This window comes from Ictidomys tridecemlineatus, chromosome 2 (assembly GCF_052094955.1).
Source record: "Ictidomys tridecemlineatus isolate mIctTri1 chromosome 2, mIctTri1.hap1, whole genome shotgun sequence".
In the NCBI taxonomy this organism is placed as follows: domain Eukaryota; kingdom Metazoa; phylum Chordata; class Mammalia; order Rodentia; family Sciuridae; genus Ictidomys; species Ictidomys tridecemlineatus.
This window is the reverse complement of record NC_135478.1, coordinates 24,904,091-24,926,576: the sequence shown is the minus strand read 5'-3', so window position 1 is coordinate 24,926,576 and position 22,486 is coordinate 24,904,091. Positions and strand designations below refer to the sequence as shown.

The following is a 22,486-nucleotide window of genomic DNA, read 5'->3' as shown; positions in this document are numbered from 1 at the left end:
CCCTGGCTTTTTTACTTTAAGCTCCTTGAAGGTAGGCTGCTTGACTGATTGAATAGAGTATCTTTTGCAGAACTTGGTTGAGAAGGTGTGTGTGTGTGCTTCAGGGAATGAGAGAGTAAGTTATTGAAAGTAGGTTGTTTAAAATGTTTTGAAGAATCATTATTTATTTGTTCATTTATGCAGTACTGGGGATTCAACCCAGGGTGTCACTCATGCTTAGCACATGTCTTACCATTGAGTTACATCTTTAGCCCCTTGAAGGATAATTATTAATGTCCTGGTTGCTCTTAAAAATATAGATGTCTGTATGGTATGGTGTCTCATGCACGTAATCCCAGCTACTTGGAAAATTGGGACAGGAGGACCAGAAATTTAAGGTCAGCTTGGGAACTTTGTGAGATCTTGTCTCAAAATCTAAAAAAGATGGGGGCTTGGAGATATAGTTCAGCGGTAGGTACTTGCCTAGCTTGTGTGAGGCCCTGGGTTCCATCCCTAGTACTACAATATATATTTATGTATAGGTAGACTGACCTCATTTTCAAAATTGTTAGTGTTTTGAAAATTTCTTTTAGAAACTGATGAATTTTCAGAATCCCAAGATTTCCAGTTTCTCAGAAATGCAAACATGTAAATACCATAACATTGCCTGCCTCCAGTTCCCTTTTCTATACATTTTTTTTCTGGTCTAGTTTTGCCTGTTTTTCCTCCTGTCATGTTTGCCTTTGTTGACTCTTTATCCTGTTCCTTTGCTGACTCCTCATTTTCATTCTTGATATTTGATTATAGCCTCTAAAATGGCTTAAGATAAATTACAGATCTCAATAGGTGAGGCTTGGATTTTAGAGTTGCAGTGTGTGTTTTTACAACTTGGGCAAGGTTTCTTTGGTTTTATTTATTATATATGTAGTTATATTGTGCATAGAGATATGGAGAGTAGCCAGTTATATAATTTTCATGTTTTCTAAACCTTCTGATGAACTACACTTGAATTTCAAGGTAGAAATTAATTGTGACTAATTATTTGAAATACAAGACATTGACTATAACTGTTTGCTTATATCTTAATCTTTTGAATGGTCATATGATATGCTAATTTTAATTTTACCATGGAATATAACAACATAATAATATATAAATTATTTTGAAAGATACTAATATAGCTGTGTTATGAAAACCAAAGGATTAAAAACTATATAGTGAAAAAAGATTTCCCTCCATTTTAACCTCTTAGTTTTTCCAAAGATAAACTGTTTTCTTTTTGAATATACTTCTCAGAGATATTCTCTGCATATAATTTCCTTGTTGTTTAATAATCTACTCTTTATTATTTTTTGATACAAAAATGCTGTGTTGTGTAAACTGTTCTGTTTTGCCTTTTCACTTAATAATCTGTCTAGGAGATTGTACCTTATTTGTTGATAACTGATAATGATGCCCCCCACATCTGTTTTAAAGACTGTTTGAGTTCATTGTATGATTTCCATAATTTAATTGTCTCCTTTTAGATGTTTAGATAGTTCAGATTTTGCTGTTGGAAATTGTGGTTATCCTTATACATATTTGCTTACATGTGTATTTCATTAGGATAAATTATTAGAAGTAGAATATTACTTAGGAAAAGATTATGTGCATTTGTAATTATTGCCTGGTTGCTAGAGTTACGTAGAGTACAGTTTAGACAGTCTTACATACCAAATGTCTTCCCTGGTCACAAAGATGGTATTATCTTATTTTTCTCTTTCCAAGCTTACAAACTTAAAAAAAGGGATATTATTATAAGGGTTTTGTTGTTGTTGTTTTGATACTGGGGATTGAACCCAGGGTTACTCTACTACTGAGCCACATATTTTGAGACAGGATCTCTCTAAGTTGCCAAGACTGGCCTCAAACTTGTGATCCTTCTTGCCTCAGACTCCTGAGTAGCTAGATTATAGGTGTGCACTACCAGGCCTGGCTCTTTGTAGTTCTGATGTGTATAAATCTTACCAGTATGATAAATATATGATCTTTACCAGTATATATTTTTATAAGGAATTTGTAGTTTTTATCTTTGAATTGCTTGACTAAATCCTAGACTTGGTTTTGTTGTTGTTGTTGGCAACATGTTAGTCTTTACTTACAGAGTTGTAGAAACTCTTTACTGTTGGTGGGAATTAGGCCTTTAGATATAAGGTGCTTTTATCCACGTAATCTCAGTTTATTGTTGGCTTTATTGATGATTTGTTTTTGTTTCTTTGGCTTTTTTATTTTTTAATTATTATTTTAAAAATTTTGGGCCAAGAAGTTTTCTTTTCATAGTAGTTGAATTTATTAGTCTTTTCCTTAAATGCTATCTGGATTTTTACTCTGTTTAAAAACACAGGGCTGGGCATATAGCTCAGTTGTAGAGCACTTAGCATATGCAAAGCCCTATATTGGATCCCAGCACTGCCAAACAAAACAAAACAGAACACAAAAAGAGAAACACATGTTCAATTATGAGATCCTATTTTTAAAAATTATTTATTTTTTAGTTGTAGTTGGACACAATATCTTTATTGTGTTTTTATATGGTGCTGAGAATCGAACACAGGGCCTTGCATGTGCTAGGCGAATGCTCTACTGCTGAGCCACAATCCCAGCCTTAAGATCCTATTTTTTAATCCTATTTTTTTCTTGCGGCACTTTGATGCTTTCATTGTTTTAAGAATTACCTGTTTGGTCCAATTGAAATTTATTTGGTGTGAGGAGTGAGGTAGAGATCCAACTTAAACTTTTTCCAGATGTCTACCAAGTAGTTTCCAAATTATTTATTTAATAATTCACCCCTTACCTTCTGATATGCCATGGTATATCTTCATTGCATACTAAGTAGATTAATAAATTGAGTCTTTTTTTCTGGATTCTCTGTGCTATTCTGTTGCTTTGGTCATGTACTGGTATTGCACTACTGTGTTTACTCTAGTTTTATAGTATGTCCTACTACTTGGTAGTCTTCCTTAATTACTCTTATTTTTTTTTGAAGAGTATTGCCTATATTTTGCATATTTATTTTGTCTAATGAATCCTCCAAGCAAGAACAAGGACAGTAACTCTTTTTTTTTTTTTTTTTGTACCAGGGATTGAACTTAAGGGAACTCAACCACTGAGCAACATCCCCAGCCCTAATTTATATTTTATTTAGAGACAGATCTCACTGAGAAGCTTAGCACTTTGCCAATGCCGAGGCTGGCTTTGAACCCAAGATCCTCCGATCTCAGCCTGTTGAGCCACCGAGATTACAGAAATGTGCCACTGTGCCCAGCTAAGCCCAATAACTAGAAAGCGAGCGTAATCAGATTGGTGCAGCCACAAAGCAGTGCCCTCTCTGAGAACATAACTGACCCCTCATCCCCCATATGCTTTCTTGTTCTGGGGAACTTCCTGACAAGTTGTGGAAATGAGGTTTCAACCCCATAGAACTCTATCTCTTGCATCAGCACTCTTAAACTAAGAAAAAAGGATTACTGGGTTTTCTTTCTTTCTTTTCTTTTTTAAAAATCTCCTTTCCCTTTTTCTTTTTGTTCTTTTCGGTGGGGTCTTGCTGTGTTGCCCAAGCTGGTCTCAAGTGATCTGTCTGCCTCAGCTTCCCAAGTGCAGGGACCATAGGCACAGGCCACCATGCCTAGTTTATTTTTTAACTGTCATGGCTTTAGTAACTTTGATCTGTATAGAGAATTTTTCCTTTTAATTAGCTTGATTAAACTATAATTAAGTATTATTCAGTTGTGGAGTTACTTATTTTATTCTGGGTATTTTCACTTTATCTTCTTGGTGGATTTTCAGAAATCCAATGAAGAACAAATTGCTAAACTGCAGAAGCAGCATGAAAATGAGCTGGCCAGCAAACAGCAGGAATTGATGAAAAAGTTTGAGACCCGAGAAAAGGAATTACAGGAGCAAATGAAAGTAGCCCTTGTAAGTTTCTATTTTGTTTTTGCTATCAGTAAACGTCACAGAGTTAAAGAGTTGATATCCCCTGCTCCTGTCTCAGCTTAATTTCAGACTACTGGTACCCTTGACCTTTGGGTATGCAGAGAAGATAGGAGGTAGGCAAAAAAAGCTATCAGAACTCCTTAGCTTAGTATTATAGTAAAACAAATGTATTCATTTACCAAGCTGTCATCAGTCAGTTTGTTTGTTTGGGTATGTTTATCCAGCCCTTCCACTCTAGCAGTAGGCTGTAATTAGGAGGAAGAAAAGGAGATTAATTGAAGTAGTGACTTCAGGAAGAATGTTTGAAAACTTAACTGACCCAGTGTACCAAAGTTTTGTCTGAATTGCTTTTTAAAAAGGAGACAATGTTCAATCCACATGATGTTTAAAAAATAAGTTAAAATTTAAAAACAGACTGAACTGACAAAAGCAATAACTGGAAAAGCCTTGTTGAAATAGTATAGTTAAAATTTTTTTTCTTCAATTGTTAAAGCCTTTTATGTAAGTTACCATAAAAAGTGTTAATGCAAAAAAATGTAGTTTTTATATAAAGTTATTATCCTTAAAATAGTATGTATACTTTTAAAATGAGTTCATTGTGAAAGCATGAAGAAATAGTATTTAAAATTTTAATCTCCTTCCTTTGTACATTGATTTCTTAATTGGGTCAGAGATTTTGAGAATTTCCAACAGTAGTGATTCATGAACTAAGGTGATAAGTTTTCTAATCTGCTCTATGGGGCAAATAAACTTGTAAATTTATAGTACAATTGGCTGAGGTTAGGGAAATTAGTATGTGGTTATACAAAGAATGAAGACATATTTGTGTTATTTGTTAGTTCAGAAAGGAATTCAAGCAGTTTATAAGAATATTGAAAGTATAACAAGACAGCATAAATTAAAAATAGGGGCAGGGAATTGAGGAACAAAGTAGGACATAAATGAAACTGGGAATGACTCTAAAATTATTTCATCAGGCCCCACTATGCTTTTTCAGCCTAAGTAGTTGACCTTTGCAGGCACTAGGCCTTAATAATTGGCCATTGCTAATATTGACTTCTAAGAACTGATATATTCAGATATATTCCAAATAAAGCAAAACATGGACACAAGTCTGCTTGCCCCTTTCTTGATTCAGTAGACTTTAAAAATTTCTTCTTTTATTTTTATAAGCATTTTTATAAGAAATGCATTTAAAATATAGTTTACACTAAACAATATGGTATGTTATTTTCTTATCAATCTACTCATATAATGGTACAAAATCATTGCTTACAACAGTGTCCTTCACCGTACTGCTGTTGGCAGCCTATTCCTAAGCAACAGGTATAGATAAATATACTTATAACTGAAGTTTATTCAAGAAATTAGCTTTTAATGTGCTAACCTATGTTAAAAAGTACTCTCTAGAGCTTTTCTTCTCAAAATAGTAAAAACCTTTCGTATGATTGTTGATATGTAATCAAGAGAAATAGAGAAAATTCTCAGAGTTGAGGGGGCAAAAGAGCCTAGATAATCTGAAATCTTGTTTTAAAGAGATTTCCTTGTTCTTATCCATATATTCACAAGTCATCTGATTTTGATTTGGTTTTCCAAGTGAGGTACCCTATTATAATGAGGTATTTCTCACAGACCACATTAACTTAAAATCTAGTTTTTAGACAGTGTTGAAATACCAATTTCAAGTGCAGAAAAGACAGCAACAATTATGTGGCCCTTCATAGTTAGCAGTTCTTTGTAAAACATTTTAAGTAGTGGAAAAATAGGAGACATAGTGGTGTTCCTGGAAGAAAATTTTTCATATTAATAATAATTGTGGCAAAGATCAGCCAGACCACACTGGAAAAGCCAAAGTGCCATTTCTGCAGAGAAGACGAGAGATGGTATTGCCTACCTCACAGGGCTGGGTGCAGATCAACTGAAATGCATGATTCCTGTGGAACTACTTTGGGAATGTGGGTTTAAGATGGTCTTAATTATTTTTGGCACAGGAAAAGAGTCAATCAGAATATTTGAAGATCACCCAAGAAAAAGAGCAGCAAGAATCTTTGGCCTTGGAAGAATTAGAGTTACAGAAAAAAGCAATCCTCATAGACAGTGAAAATAAACTTCGGGACCTTCAGCAAGAAGCAGAGACTTACAAAACCGTAAGCTTAAATAATATACAGATTCTAGAGCTGTGAAATTATTTGTATAAAATAATTTGTGTTTTTTCAAACAGGCACCACATTTCAAATAGCTGAGAGAAAGTGCTAGACAATAGCAATATAAGATTTCAGAGAAGCTTTTGTTTTACTGGGTTATGTGTATGTATACTTGCACTTCATTTTTAGATGGTGAGAGCTGTTCATGGGATTGCTTCGGGCTCTGTGCTTTATGTTTGCTACCTGGTGCTTCTGTTTTTATCTTTAGCTGGCTGTGTTTCTGTCAGCCGCATACTCTGCCTCTGAGCACTCAGGTTCCACAGCTTCTTTGCTCCAGTGCTTACTTACCCTTGCTCTCTAGGAAGTGGCCTCACTGTGTAGGCAGCACTTGCCCTGCTCTCTTCCTGCTTGTCCAGCTTCACCTCATGCTGTGTCCTAAATACAGTTTATTCTCAGCTTATGTCACAGTTCCCTTGCCTCAATATCTTGTTTTTGCATTTTAAGTTTTTCCAAGTTAACATAATCCTATAATGAATATATTTGTACGATTTATTTATTTATTTGTTTGTTTATTTATTTATTTATTTGCTGTAGCTGGACACAATACCTTTATTAATTTTTTTTATGTGGTGCATAGAATTGAACCCAGGGTCTCGTATGTTCTAACCAAGTGAGTGCTCTACCACTGTTTCATTGTGCATATTTTTAAAGCTTAGTGACCTTTTCTTTCAGCAGTATTTGAAATATGTTTCCTATTTTGAAAACATACTAAGGTTAAACTTTTTTTAGCCATTTTCTCTGAATTAGTAAGATAGTCACATTTCTTACCCATCATTCTAAACTGTTCTTTACTTTTTCATTACCAACCTTTATAAAAGGTGGCATGGTGGAGTGAAATGGGCACTGAAGAGGACTAGATCTTACACTTGCTAGTTTTGTAAATTGATTGTGCCTTAATTTTCTTACCAGTCACCTGAAGAGATTGAATCTGGTAATTCTTCAGGATGTTTTCAGCTTTGACATTCCATGGCTCTGCTTTACTTAGCTCTTTTTCTTTCAGTAAAGATTGATGTTTTCATGAATATTGGTAGTCTTTGGTAAAAAGTACCTCCTTTTTAAAACAGATGAAAACCTCCTAAATAATAATTTTTGTGATAAAAAATAAAATAAATTATTTTTCTTCCAAAATTAAATTTTAGAAATAATAAAATACTATTGTAGGCCTTAAATATGCAGAGGGGAAAAAATTCTGATTTCTTTTGATTTTCTGATCAGAAGTTACTACTATCTGTTTGTGATTATTTCTTTTTTGACCACCCATTAGAATATTCTTGAAAAGAGAGGTAATTTAAATAGTTACCCAAGCAAGTAGGAAAAAAAAATCTGGAATTATGGATTTTGTAAAAAAATAGAATCTTTTCTTCGTTTTATGATTCCTTTAGTAATTGAGCACACATTGTCTTTTTGTGTTTGGTATGATATGTAACATTATTTATCTAAATTTTAGTCTTTTAAATAAGTAGTAGACATCATGTCTGGGTATCATTGCTCATAAGCTAATATGTACTTTAGTAAAAATATGTTCATTTTCATTGACAGAGAATTCTTGAATTGGAAAGTTCTCTGGAGAAAAGCTTACAAGAAAACAAAAATCAGTCAGAAGATTTAGCTGTTCATTGGGAAGCTGAAAAAAATAAGCACAATAAAGAAATTACAGTCTTGGTTGAAAAACACAAGACAGAACTGGAGAGTCTGCAGCATCAGCAGGATAACCTTTGGTCTGAAAGACTCCAAGTCTTAAAGCAACAGCATCAGACTGAAATGGAAAAACTTAGAGAAACATATGAACAAGAAAAAGAAACACTATTGAAAGACAAAGAGATTCTTTTCCAGGCCCACATAGAAGAGATGAATGAAAAGACTTTAGAAAAGCTTGATGTGAAGCAAACAGAGCTAGAATCATTATCTTCTGAATTGTCAGAGGTATTAAAAGCTCGTCACCAGCTAGAAGAGGAACTTTCTGATCTAAGGGATCAAGCTGATAAAATGAAGCAAGACTTAGAAGCCAAGCTGAATGAACAGAAAAATCATCACCAGCAGCAAGTTGATACTATGATTAAAGAACAAGAAATGTCTATCCAGAGAACGGAGAAGGCATTGAAAGATCAAATTAATCAACTGGAGCTTCTCTTGAAAGAAAAGGACAAGCACTTGAAAGAGCATCAAGCTCATGTAGAAAATTTAGAGGCAGATATTAAAAGGTCTGAGGGAGAACTCCAAGAGGCATCTGCTAAGCTGAATCTTTTCCAGTCACACCAGAGTACCACATGTGAACAGGCAAAAGCATATGAGGAGCAGTTGGCTCAGTTGCAGCAGAAGTTGCTGGATTTGGAAACAGAAAAAATTCTTCTTACCAAAAAGGTAGCTGAAGTTGAAACACAAAATAAAGATGTTTGTACCGAGTTAGATACTCAAAAAACCCAGGTGCAGGACTTAATGCAGCAGCTTGAAAAACAACGTAGTGAAATGGAGGAAAAAATAAAATCTTTAACCCAACTCTATGAGTCCCAACTTAAGGATAGTAACATTGAGCAGGAACAGACAAATCAAATTTTGATGGAAAAGGAACATATAATTTTACAAATGAAAGAAGGACAGAGCAAAGAAATTGAGATTCTCAAACAGAAGTTGTCAGCCAAGGAGGACAGTATTAGTATTTTGCACGAGGAATATGAAAACAAATTTAAAAATCAAGAAAAAAAGATGGAAAAAATTAAGCAGAAAGCAAAGGAGATGCAAGAGACATTAAAGAAAAAATTGTCTGATCAGGAAGCCAAACTTAAAAAAGAGCTTGAAAATACTGTTCTAGAACTTAGTCAGAAAGAAAAACAGTTCAATGTGAAAATGTTGGAAATGGCACAGGCTAACTCAGCTGGAATCAATGATGCAGTATCAAGACTGGAAACAAATCAAAAGGAGCAAATAGAGAGTCTCACTGAGGCGCACAGGCGAGAACTCAGTGATGTCATATCAAGCTGGGAAAAGAAACTTAATCAGCAAGCTGAAGAACTTCAGGAAAAACATGAAATCCAGTTACAAGAGAAAGAACAAGAAATAGCAGAACTGAAGCAAAAGGTCCTCATATTTGGGTGTGAAAAAGAAGAGATGAACAAGGAAATAACATGGCTGAAGGAAGAAGGTGTTAAGCAGGATACTACATTAAATGAATTACAGGAACAGTTAAAGCAAAAGTCTGTTCATATGACCTCTCTCTCACAAAATGAAACTAAACTGAAAGCACAACTTGAAAAGCTGGAGGTTGACTTGAATCTTTCTCTGAAGGAAAATACTATTCTTCAAGAGCAGCTAGTTGAACTGAAAATGCTAGCAGAAAAAGAGAACCTTAAGGTTTCTGAGTTAACAGACAAGTTGAAAATTATGGATGAGGAATTTCTGAGTTTGAGATCTTTACATGAAAACTGTAAGAAAAGCCTAGAAGACAAAAGCATGGAATTCAAAACATTATCTGAGGAACTAGCATTTCAGCTAGACGATTACTCTAAGAAAACTGAAGCTCTATTGGAAGCTAAAACAAATGAGCTAATCAACATTAGTAGTAGTAAAATTAATGCCCTTCTTTCTAGGATTTCCCTCTGTCAACACCACACAACTAAAGTTAAGGAGGCCCTGCTAATGAAAACCTGCAGAGTTTCTGAATTGGAAGCACAACTTACACAGCTAACACAAGAACAAAATGCACTGAATAGTTCTTTTCAACAGGCTACCCATCAGCTAGAAGAAAAAGAAAATCAAATTAAGAGCATGAAGGCTGATATTGAAGGACTTGTGACAGAAAAAGAAGCCTTACAGAAGGAAGGAGGCAATCAGCAGCAGGCTGCCTCTGAAAAGGAGTCTTGTATCACACAGTTAAAGAAAGAGTTATCTGAAAACATCAATGCTGTCACACTGATGAAAGAAGAGCTTACAGAAAAAAAATCTGAGATCAGCAGTCTTAGTAAACAACTAACTGATTTAAACACTCAACTTCAGAATAGTATCAGCCTAACTGAAAAAGAAGCAGCCATTTCATCTCTCACTGAGCAGTATAACAAGCAGCAGTGTGAATTACAGGATCAGATACAAGATTTGTCTTTAAAAGTTGATACCCTGAGTAAAGAGAAAATGTCTGCTCTTGAGCAGGTGGATCACTGGTCCAACAAATTCTCAGAATGGAAGAAAAAAGCTCAGTCAAAACTTATGCAGCATCAAGACACTATTAAAGAATTGAAGATGCAGTTTGAGTTAAAAACAAAGGAAACTAATGAAAAGGATGAGCAGATAAATGTATTGAAGGAAGACTTGGATGAACAAAATAAAAGATATGAATGTTTAAGGGGTGAAATGGAAGACAAGATGAGCAAGATGGAGAAAAAGGAGTGTAATTTAGAGACTGAATTAAAGACTCAAACAGCAAGGATTGTGGAATTAGAGGACCATATTACTCAGAAAACAATTGAAATTGAGTCTTTACATGAAGTTCTTACAAATTACAATCAACAAAAAGATGTTGAACAAAAAGAATTGGTTCAGCAACTTCAACACTTTGAAGAGTTAGGAGAAGAAAAGGACAACAGAATTAAAGAAGCTGAGGAAAAGGCTTTAAGACTTGAAAAGCAAATGTCTTCGATGGAAGCTGAGCTTGAAATTAAGAAGCAAGAAATAGAACATGTGAATTCATGTGTGAAAAGCAAAGAAGATGAGTTAAAGGCATTGGAAGATAGACTTGAGTTAGAAAGTGCTGCAAAACTAGCAGAACTGAAGAAGAAAGCTGAGCAAAAAATTGCCGCTATCAAGAAACAGTTGTTGTCTCAAATGGAAGAGAAAGAACAACAATATAAAAAAGGTACAGAAAGCCATCTGAGTGAGCTAAACACAAAATTGCAAGAAAGAGAAAGGGAAGTTCATATTTTGGAAGAGAAACTTAAGTCAATGGAAAGTCCTCCCCAATCAGAAACATCAATTATATCCAGCTCAGCCAAACATGTGGCTGCTTCTGCTGAGCAAGAAGAAACAGATTCCCAAGGCTGTGTGCAAAAGGCATATGAAGAAAAACTTAGTGTTTTACAAGGAAATCTAACAGAAAAAGAAAAGCTGTTGAAGAGACTAGAGCAGGAAAAAGAAGAGGCAATTACATCTTACTCTGAAATGCAGTGTAAGTACCAGGAGCTCTTATTAAAGTTAGAAAGTGCTGAAGCAAAGCAACATGAATATCAAATTGTAATAGATCATCTTCAGGAGGAACTTGAGGAAAAAAAGAAATATCCCTCAATAATGTCCCAGCATGTGGAAGAAGAGGGAGGTAAAAATAATGTAGAGACAAAGCAAAACTGGGAAAACGTGGCTGATGGTGTCCAGAAAACCCAACAGGAGCAGGAAGTAACCTGTCAGACCTTGGAGCAAAAGATAAAAGAGCTGGATTCCTGCTTAGTAAGAGAGAAGGAAGCACATAGAGTTGAAATGGAAGAGTTAACCTTAAAATATGAAAAATTACAGGCTTTACAACAACAGATGGATGGAAAAAATAAACCCACTGAAGTTTTGGAAGACAATACTGAAGAAAAATCCACATCACATGTGGTCCAACCCCAGTTGCTTGGTAACGTGGAAGCCGTACACAATGACCTGGAGTTTAAATTAGCAGGAGCAGAGCGGGAAAAACAGAAACTGGGCAAGGAGATCATTAGATTGCAGAAAGACCTTCGGATGTTGAGAAAGGAACATCAGCAAGAATTGGACATATTAAAGAAAGAATGTGAACAAGAAATGGAAGAGAAAATCAAGTATGTTTTATTTCTGTACTCTTCCTTAATTAAGTATCCTTTTTTTCCTGTGCCTAATATAGTTATTTTTAAGTTATTTGAGTATTTCCCTACCAGAGTGTTAAACAAAAGTCTAATAACTTAAATACCGAGGAGAAATACAAAACAAATTAGGGCAAGTGTTATTCATGTCCATTTGGGGGAAGAGTGTAAGATCATAATTATTAGATATACATACAAATAATTATTTTATTTTTGGTTTATTATTTTTAATTGTAACATTATTATATGTAACGTAGATGTGTTGGTAGAAATTCAAATGGAAAAGAAAAAAATTCTCCAATCAACCACTCCCTAGAGAGGTAATCATAGTTTGTATATCCTTCCAGAAATTTTCTGTATCTGGACACACATACGCACACATGCACACACACCATAAGAATTGTTTTCATGTTAGTAATATCATCCTATTTGTACTGTTTTGAAGACCAGGTAACTTTGCAACTTGTTCATTTTGTTGGCAGCAGGTAAACCTTTCAATTTTTATTTTTTTATTCAGGCAGGAACAGGAAGATCTTGAGTTGAAGCACAATTCCACATTAAAACAGCTGATGAGAGAGTTTAATACTCAGCTGGCACAAAAGGAGCAGGAGCTGGAAATGACCATAAAAGAAACGATCAGTAAGTATAATTTTAAATTCAGTGAGGAACAAATCAAAATCAGCAGATGCTATAATTTAAGATTATTCTTTTTTGCAGTTATGGTAAGTGCTGTAAGTCATTAAACTGGGGGAAAAATGGTCTTTACCCCCCAAAATTCTCTATTAGTTTCTCTAGAAAGTTCTTTTACCTGTACCTGGCAGTGACTTGCCTTGACAGGGAGGAGTGGGTGAAAGAATCCTAAAGTTTTAGCTAATAATGACCTTGTACTTATGCTCAGTTCTTACAGGGTTCTTTTGATCATTTGATAATTTTTGATCATTTTGATCATTTGTTGGGCTGGTTGTCTCATTTAACATCTTGTAATGTTCACACTAAATTGAATTTTAGCAAAAATAATTGGAAGCGAGAATTTTTACTGAAATTTGGATATAGGTAGTTACTCTTGACTAATGTGTTTTCTTGTATATATCTCTCTTTATCTATTAGATAAGGCCCAGGAGGTAGAAGCTGAACTTTTGGAAAGCCATCGAGAAGAGACAAATCAGTTACATAAAAAAATTGCAGAGAAAGATGATGATCTAAAAAGAACAGCCAAAAGATATGAAGAAATCCTTGATGTACCTTATTTTCTTTCTCATTTGAAATTTAGTATAATAGATTTCATGGTAAAATTGAAGGTTTTTTATAATATTACCCAAATTAATATGTAGATTTAAAGTCTAATTGATTTCTGCCAGTACTGTAGTTTCCTAATCAGATTCTGCTCTAGTCGGTACAGCCCACTTGCTAGTATTGAAGCAACCGTGAGTTTCTAAGGGGAAAAAGGAATCTTCTTTTCCTTCTTCCTCATAGATTCAGACAGAACTGTAAGAGAACTATACTAAGATTGCAGAGCCTGTATTTGAGTAAAGTCTTTAGTAATGGGACAGTTAGTGTGTTTTGAATGGGGCTGCTTACATGGGATCTTCTGGGCAAGCCAGTTAACTTTACTCAATTCTTATTCATTTGAAGAGTTTTTCTTGGTATCAAAGGGAAAAAAAAAAAAAAGATGGGGGGAGAAACAGAGTATCAGCTAAATGTTTCATATTTAGTGGAAGTTTAGTTCAAAATACTTATTTCATTAATGGTACTGTAGCCATGAAGATAAGCCATGAGCTTGGCATCGTGGTGTACTCCTATAACCCCAGCTACTCAGGAGGCTGAGGCAAGAGGATCCCAAGTTTAAGGCTAGCCTAGGCAACTTAGTAAGGACCTGTCTCAAATAAAAAATTAAGGGCTGGGAATTTAGCTCGGTGGTAGAGGGCCCCTGGGTTTAATCCCTGAATGCTAGTGAATACTTTGGATCCCAAGAAAGTTTTTAAACTAAATATAAATATTAAACTGTAAATTCGTTTCAATTGAGTTACATATCTTTTAGTTACTCTGTTGCTCCAAACTTTATTTTTCTATACTCCAAGAGCCATTTTATGATTAAAATGCAAAATCAGAAAATCATGTCTCAACTGTGTTAGCAGTAGATGTCTGATCTTAGAACAGAGGATATAATTATTGCTAATATAATTGAAATGACTGAAATTCCAATATATGACACATGTCTATAAATGCTCTTTCTATAATTTTTAGTTTTAAATTTTAATATGAAAGATTTAGATTTAAATAATGTTGAAAAAAAGAAAGGGAGAACATGAGTGTACATAAATTTATATAAATACACACATATACCTTGGTATATTTGGGAAATGGTTTCAGAATAAAGATTTAAATAATTTTACATTTTTAATATTTCCAGAGTATGTATGTACTAAGTTAAAAAAAATAATATGCTTGAATGCTTAGAGAATGTTGAAATTGGAAGATAAAATACAGCTAGTTTAGTTCTGTCTTCTGGTTTTTTTTAATTTTAATTTGTTATATCTGTTTTTGTTTTTGCAGAAGGAAAAGCAAATTTAGTGTAGTTAAATGATTTCCTTAAAAATGACAGAGTGAGTGCTAGAGCATATTCTTCATTAGCTTCACATATTTCATAAATAAAGACTTCTCCTTAAGAAAGGAACTTTGATGAGCAGTTAAGCCAGGGGACTTCAACTGCAGGGGAGAAGCTTTGCCACACCTCTGTAGTTCCTTTTGGTGAACTACTTCTGACTGGATGCGTGGGGTAGCAGATGGTAAACTTTGCAAGGGTCATGACGTACCTCTTTAGGTAAAGGAATAACAGAGCAAGGAGACACGTGATGTACACCTTTTGTCTTGGTCCCTCCTTGAAGATGAAGTGTATATTAGGGAGACTAGGAAAATAGTCTTCATGAATCAGGTTTAAAATAATAGAGCAAGTGGGCAGAAAATGAAGAATGGGTAAGGGAATGGGGTGGACTCTGTTTAATTTCCTTCCTGTATCCTAGACCAACGCTGTCCATTAAAAATATACTGTGAACCATACTATAAAGTTTTCTAGTAGCTATATTTTTAAAAAGCAACTTTATTTTAATAGTGTATGTTAACTAACAGTATAACTGAAATATTTTCATTTCAACTTGTACTTGATATAAAATTTACATGCAGTAGGCCTTCATATTATCCATGGGTTCTGTTAAACCTGGATTTAGCTAACTACTGATCAAAAATATTTCAGAAAATTTATGTCTGAACTGAACATGTATGGATTTTTTTCTTGTTATTAGTCCCTAACCAATACAATATAACTTCTATTTACTTGGAATTTGTATTAGGATTATAAGCAACTTAGAAGTGATTTAAGGTATATGGAAAGAGGTATGGGAGAGGGTTGTCCTGAAACCACTCCCCAAATGTACCAAGGTATGTGTATGTATTTATATAAATTTATGTATACTCACTCTTTTCCTCCCTCCCTCCCTCCCTTCCTTCCTCCCTTCCTTTTTTTTTTTTTTTAAACATTACTTGGAATTGAATCCAGGGGTGTTCTTCCTCTAAGCTTTATCTCCAACCCATTTCTAGTTTTTATTTTTGAGATAGGTTCTTATTAACTTTCCCAGGCTGGCCTTGAACTACTTATCTTCCTGTTTCAGCTTTCTGAGTCTCTAGGAATACAGGTGTATATTAACAACGCATCCAGCTATATACGTGCATTTTTTAATTCTTCATATTTTATCTCAGTTTGAACTAGTGTATTTCGAGTGTTTATAACCACAATTCTGTGGTTTCTGGTAGCTAGTTGTAATATACACTTAGATATGCATCCAAAATATATATTCATCTTAAATTTTTAAAAAATGTAAGTAATAAGGAGGAGATATTAGCAATTCTCAGTAAACACCATATTGCTTTTATTCTGAGGTCTATTCTCTACCATTCTTCCATTTAAAAAATTTTCAGGTTGAAAATTTGTATGGGATTTGTATGTATTATCTAATACTATATTTTTCCCCTTCTGAAAGATTGATGATTTATCTCAGTGATGACTTTATAGAAGGCTACATTTTGTTATTGATTAAAATAATTCTTATCTGTTAAATTGTTATTTATTAAAATTTGAGCACAGAGAGATTTTATTTTTCCTGCCATCTTAGGTAACATACTTATCATTGCCTATTTGAATAAACTAGGAACTGTTTTTCATCCTTGGTTCCACCTTCCTAAGTCTCTCACACATAAGCATCCGTGTATTTATTAGGGTAGGCATCTGCTTTCATTGCCAGCCCAATATCCCAAATACAACAGGCTCTTAGGATATGATTTTTTCCTTTAATTATATTCCATGTTGTTGTTCTCTCAGCTCTACTGCTGCTACCAGTCTGGGCTGCCATCTTTCAACTAGTCTAGTCTATTGTTTTAATTTCTTATCTGATCTCCTTTCTACTTATCTTTTTATTTTCCCCTCTGATATATTCATACATTCTTACAATTTTATTTTCTATCTTGCAGCAAAAGAATAATCATATTCCTTCACCTCCTAAATAAGTCTAATGGCTCCCCATTGTCCCAGTGATCAGTGTATGCCAGCTAAACTCAACTTTAGCTTGTTCTTCATTTTCTCATGTTCCCAATTCTTTAAGATTTTTAAAAAAATGTTTTTAATTTAACTTTTATTTGGGAAAATATTGAACAACATTCACATTGCTAAAAGATAAAAATAATACAAAAAGTATATTTAAAAATGGTATCTAATGAAAATTGCATACATTCATCTTTTTTTATTGTAAAGAAGACTAACAAGCATTTATAAAAAAAAATTTACAGAACTGGTGTGTGTATGTGTGTGTGTGTGTGTGTGTGTGTGTGTGTGTACGCATGCGGGTGTGATTCTATGATTCCAAGGCTTCACACATGCCAGAGACACACTCTATCACTGAGCTATAATCCCAGCACCAGAACTATTTACTAAATTAGAAATAATTCATAAAGGATTCTTTCCTAATTCTTAGAGGGCTTGCCTTAGGTTGATGTCCTACAGTTATCAAAGGAAGTGCCAATTGTCATATTAAAATCTGGGCTTAGCTGAATAAGTAGCTATGGAGGTATTCTTTTCAAATAAGTCTGAACCACATTGACACAGACAGCCATGAGCGATATGTCAGAGTAAAATAAAAAAAGTAAACCAGAACTGAGGACACTAATATTTTTACAATAACTCTGGTTGATGGTGTTTTAGATGTGGAGGCCTGGTTAAGGTTTGCCTTGGTGGGGCAATATATAAGCAGGCTAGCGACCAGAGATTTCAATTTTGCTGATGTTGAGAGAAGGTATTTGTTTTTTTCAACTACTAGAGAAAATTTCATGACAAGTAGTATTGGAAATTAGATTGTCCAAGTGTCTTATGGATCACATTGCCTTATTTTGTGCCATGGGACCTAACCGTCTGTTTTTTTGTCTTAGAGAATGTTTCTGGAAAGTCAGCATCTGTTAAATCAGATACCTGTCTGTGGTTGTTTTTCCTGTTTAGTTCCTTAGTCAGCAAACAATTGTCTTTATTATTCAAGTCAGATCAATATTCTAATTCCAAATGTTCTTTTAGCATAAAGGTTATTGCAAGATTTATAAGATTGAGGAAAGATCTGGATTACTTTGGATAGTAAATCACAGCAATTGCCAAGACAGATGAAGGAATGTAAGGACTGGCAACATCCTATTACCAAGGCTGTCAAAACTGAAGAGAAAATGATTTCTGTGCCAAATTTTCTAAGTAGATTCTTTGAGTCAAAAAGTCACATATTACTTTTTCTAATTTAACCATGTCTAGTTTTTGCAAAGTTTAGGCAAATGGAGACCTTACATTGATTATCATCAAAATAGTAGCTTTTTTTTTTTTTTCAAGGACAGATTTTAATTGTACATTGTACCCTCAGGAACCCCTAATGTGGTTTGGGGGCAGATGTGTAGAAGATGTGCTTGTAAATTTGCCAGTCTAGGACAGAAGACCAACTGTTGAGTTATACAGCCTATCCAAAGGAAGTAGGAAAAAAAACAAAACAAAATTCCATAACGTCTTTCTTTATTTTATTTTTTTCCCCCACAATTTCTTTAGATCAGTTAAGTTGCCAGCTGGATGGACAGTGCTATGTATAAAAATAGCTACTTTATTTTAGTTTTTAATTAAAAAAAACTTTAAAATTTGTTCTAATTAGTTATACAAGTTACTTTATTTCTTTGAATGTTTTCTGAAAGTCAGATCCCAATATGGAAAAGGCATTATAGTTGTTACAACACACTGTTATAATCTCATGCTTCAAACCTTCAAAGATTGTATTTTCAGGGCAAAGAAACAGTTTGATGAGCTTTATTTGGTGAGGATAATGGAGTGAGGGTGTAAAAAATGTTATCCTGGGAATAGTGAGCAGCATTGGAAAGGGCTTGGAGCTCAAAGTAGGGCATGGAGGAAACTGTTTAGATCATACTAATTAATTACAAATAGTACTGTATGTCTCAAAAACTTGTTTATTTCTCCTGCAGAGCTAAGTTTTCTCTACACCATGCTGCCTCTCTACCACATTATTACTATTTTTTATTCTAAAGGCTCGTGAAGAAGAAATGACTGCCAAAGTAATGGACTTGCAAACTCAGCTTGAGGAACTACAGAAGAAATATCAGCAAAAGCTTCAACAGGAGGAAAATTCTGGCAATGATAATGTGAGAGGAATTCAAGTGTGTTTTTTTAAAACATTGTCATTTCTATGACTTGACCTACATACGTAGCATCTCGTTTAATTCTAACAAACCTTTCAAGAGATTCTTGTCTCCTTTTACAGACAGTAAAAGAATCAAAGAGGTTGAATAAAATGTCCAGGCTCACACTGTGGTGGGAATTTAAAAATCTACTAGGCATCATTATTTTTCGAGATGGAGTCCTGCTGTGTTGCCCAGGCTGGTCTGGAACAAGCAGGAGCTCAAGTGATCCTCCCCTCAGCCTCCAAAGTAGCTGGGTCTACAGGTACACACTACCATACCGAGCTTCTAGATATTTTGATTTATACACACATGTTGAGTTCCAGGAAAAATACTTTATGATCATAGTAAAGAGTGGGTTCCTGCCATGTGTAGTAACTCATGCCTATAATCCCAGCAATTTGGGAGGCTGAGACAGGAGTATCACGAGTTCACAGCCAGCCTCAGCAAAAAGTAAGAGGCTAAGCAATTCAATGAGAACCTGCCTCTAAATAAAATACAAAAGAGGGCTGATGATATGGCTCAGTGGTTGAGTGCTCCTGAGATCAATCCCTGGTACCAAAAAAAGGAAAAAAAGAGTGAGTTCCAAGACACAGTAATTCAGCAATTTCCCTGTGTGTTTCAAATAGATGTTAATAAAGAAATTTTACAAATAATAAGCAAACATTTGTTTTTAATATTTTTTAAGTTGTAGATGGACACAATATTTATATTTAATCATTTATTTATTTATTTTTATGTGGTGCTGAGGATTGAATCCAGTGCCTCACACGTGCGAAGCAAGCACTCTGTCACTGAGCCACAACCCCAGCCCAACAAACATATTCTTATTGTGGAAAGAGTCACGTAATGCAAAAGTATACAACATGAAGCCTGTATGGGCGGGGGCACCTTCCTTATGTAGTAATCATTGTTAGAAGTTTGGTGATTGGCTTTGTAGTCTTTTTCTTTGTATTCACCTATGTTTGTGGGTAGATATTTTAAATAGCAAAATAAACCATGTTTGAAAGCAAATATTTAAAATGCCTTATCTCAAATCTGACCACTCCCTTAATACTGTAGTACTGACTTATTTCCCTGTAATTTCATATTGCTCTGTTTTATTACTTGCAGATTTTATTGCATTCACTCATTATTTTTGCTTTGCCTTTTTCAGGTAACAATTATGGCACTACAGGTAAGATTAATTGTTCAGTGAATTTAAAGAATGCATTTTAGGAATGCTTTTTTTTTAAAATAAACTAAAACAAAAAAAATGTTTTAATGAGGAAGATTTTCTCGAGTAGTAAAGAAATGTGTCCAGACAGTGATGAAACCCATATACAGTTCAGATCTGTTTTTTGTTCTTTCAGACTCAGCTAGCACAGAAGACTTCTTTAATCAGTGATTCCAAGTTGAAAGAGCAAGAGTTCAGAGAACAGGTACAGGCTAATCAGTGCTATTTATTTTTAACTAACTTAATGTATGTTAATATGGACTTGGATCTCTTTTAACTGATTTTACAAAAACAACTGATCTAATAATTGACTTTGATATTCTTTTTACATGGGAAATTTATTTCCAAGTCCAGAGGTGCTAGAGGTTATCGCTATAAATTCATGATCACATATATTTAAACAAAAACATTTATATCCTATTATTTCTAGTGTTTAACATTTTGGGTAACAATTTGTGTTTGTATAACACAACTTAATAACTTAAGTTCTAAAAAGAACTTTTTTTTTTTTTTTTGGTTTATCAGGGGAAAATATATTGACATCATCTTTGGTGCTTTCTCATAGTGGTTAAATAAATTGTTCTAATTTAATAAGACTTGTCCATCTATTATCCAAAGACAATATATGTACTGCAGTTTAAATATGTGTGGGTATAATCCCAGACATGCAACACAAGCACATATACACATTTGTGTGTGTAACTTGATCCTTGGTGAAGTCTTTTTCCAAACTTTGGATCAATAGTGGCTCAAGTCAGTAGGCTAAGTTTGAAGGCTAAATTTCCAGGTATTTACCAGTTCTCTGAAAATATACACAAACAAAATTCTTTTTTTTTATTTTTTATTTTAGCAGTGTTGGAGATCAAACCCAGGGCTTCATGCATACTAGGCAAGCACTCATCCTTAGCCCCAGACAAATCTTGATAATTGTTGAAATTGGGTGATAAATGGGTTTATGGTCTTTAATTGTTCTATACTTTCTTTATTTGAATATGTTTCAAATTTTTCATATTTTTAAACTCATAACAACAGGTACATTGTTCAACTATTACATTTCCCCCCATACTTCTTCAGGACTTTAACTTTTCCCTTAATTTTATTATTTTTTATTTTTTTAGTTGTAGATGGACATAATACCTTTATTTTATTTATTTATTTTAATGTGGTACAGAGGATAGAACCCAGTGTTTCTATCCTTGTGGTAGTCAAATGCTATCTAGTGGTAGTCAAATGATCTACCACTGAGCTATATAACCCCAGTCCTTTCCTTAATTCTTAAGATTAGTGCTTTAAAATTCTCTTCTTTTAGTATCCTTAAATCTTCAAAACTGTTATGGCACAAAGTTTTTATACTTGTGATTTTATTGTGGTAAAATACATATAGAATTTTCCAATTTAATAATATGATTAATAAGTATATGATTAATTGACATTTAGTTTATTCATAAATATCAGTCACTATTCACATTCACTATATCTAGTTCTATAACATTTCATCACCCTGAAAGGAAATCTCACATCCATTAAACAGTCACTCACTGTTACCTCCTTCCTCAACCCCTTGGCAACCACTAATCTGCTTTTCATCTCTATGAGTTTCCCTGTGCTGGGTATTTATATAATGGAATCATACAATACATGACCTTTTATGTTTGGCTTTCACTTAGCGTAATATTTTCAAGATTCATCTCTGTGTTTAACATATTTTAGTACTTTATTCCTCCTTCTGTCTAAATAATATCCCAATGTATGGATATACCATATTTTGTTTATCCATTCTTCAGTTGTTGGACATTTGGGTAGTTCTACCTTTTTGCTATAGCAAATAGTGCTGTTACTAACATTTGTGTACACAGTTTTTGTTTGAAATCTGTTTCTAATTCTTTTGGGTATATGTATACCCAGGAATGGAATTTCTGTGTTATACGATAATTCTTTTATTTTTTGAGAAACTGCCAAAATATTTCCATAGCAGCAGCACCATTTTTCATTATATCAACAATGTGTAAGGACTTTCAATTTTGCTACATCCTTACTAAGTTTTTTTGATTATAGCCATCTGAGTCTTTATGAAGTAGAATATAATTGTGGTTTTAATTTGTATTTCTCTAATGACTAAATGATGTTAAGCATCTTTTCCTCTGCTTGTTGGCCGTTTTTATTAACGTTCTTTGCCCATGTTTTTTAGTTGGGTTGTTTCTTTTTATTGTTGAATTATAAAGTGCTCTTTATATATTCTGGATACAAATTCTTTATCAGATATATTATTTCTAAGTATTTTCTCCTATTCTGTAGGTAGTCTTTTTTACTTTTTTTAAAAGAATTTTTAGTGTAGATGGACACAATCTTTATTTTATTTCTTTTTTTTATGTGGTGCTGAGGGTTGAACTCAGTGTCTCATATATGCTAGGCAAGCGCTCTACCACTGAGCCACAGCTCCAACCCCTAATACTGTCCTTTGATGCACAGCTTTCTATTTTTTTTTCTTTTGTTGTCTTTTGGTTTAAATCTAAGAAATTAATTTTACTTACCTATACTTTGTCTTCAGCATT

General features: G+C 33.9%; 1 protein-coding gene across 13 annotated transcripts in view; it reads left to right on the top strand.

Moving 5' to 3' along the window:
* Golga4 (golgin A4) overlaps nucleotides 1-22,486 on the top strand; it is a 96,689-nt gene that overhangs the window by 57,068 nt on the left and 17,135 nt on the right. For 6 of the 13 annotated variants that reach the window (XM_078038148.1, XM_078038150.1, XM_078038149.1 and 3 more), the window contains 8 exons: nucleotides 3,805-3,936; nucleotides 5,946-6,101; nucleotides 7,698-11,938; nucleotides 12,477-12,598; nucleotides 13,067-13,245; nucleotides 18,569-18,682; nucleotides 19,875-19,895; nucleotides 20,071-20,139. In XM_078038148.1, the coding sequence (XP_077894274.1) occupies nucleotides 3,805-3,936; nucleotides 5,946-6,101; nucleotides 7,698-11,938; nucleotides 12,477-12,598; nucleotides 13,067-13,245; nucleotides 18,569-18,682; nucleotides 19,875-19,895; nucleotides 20,071-20,139 (5,034 nt within the window). Of the gene's footprint in view, nucleotides 1-3,804; nucleotides 3,937-5,945; nucleotides 6,102-7,697; nucleotides 11,939-12,476; nucleotides 12,599-13,066; nucleotides 13,246-18,568; nucleotides 18,683-18,801; nucleotides 18,984-19,874; nucleotides 19,896-20,070; nucleotides 20,140-22,486 lie in introns of all 13 variants that reach the window. The other 7 variants (XM_021732183.3, XM_040290006.2, XM_021732202.3 and 4 more) reach the window with 3 other exon arrangements.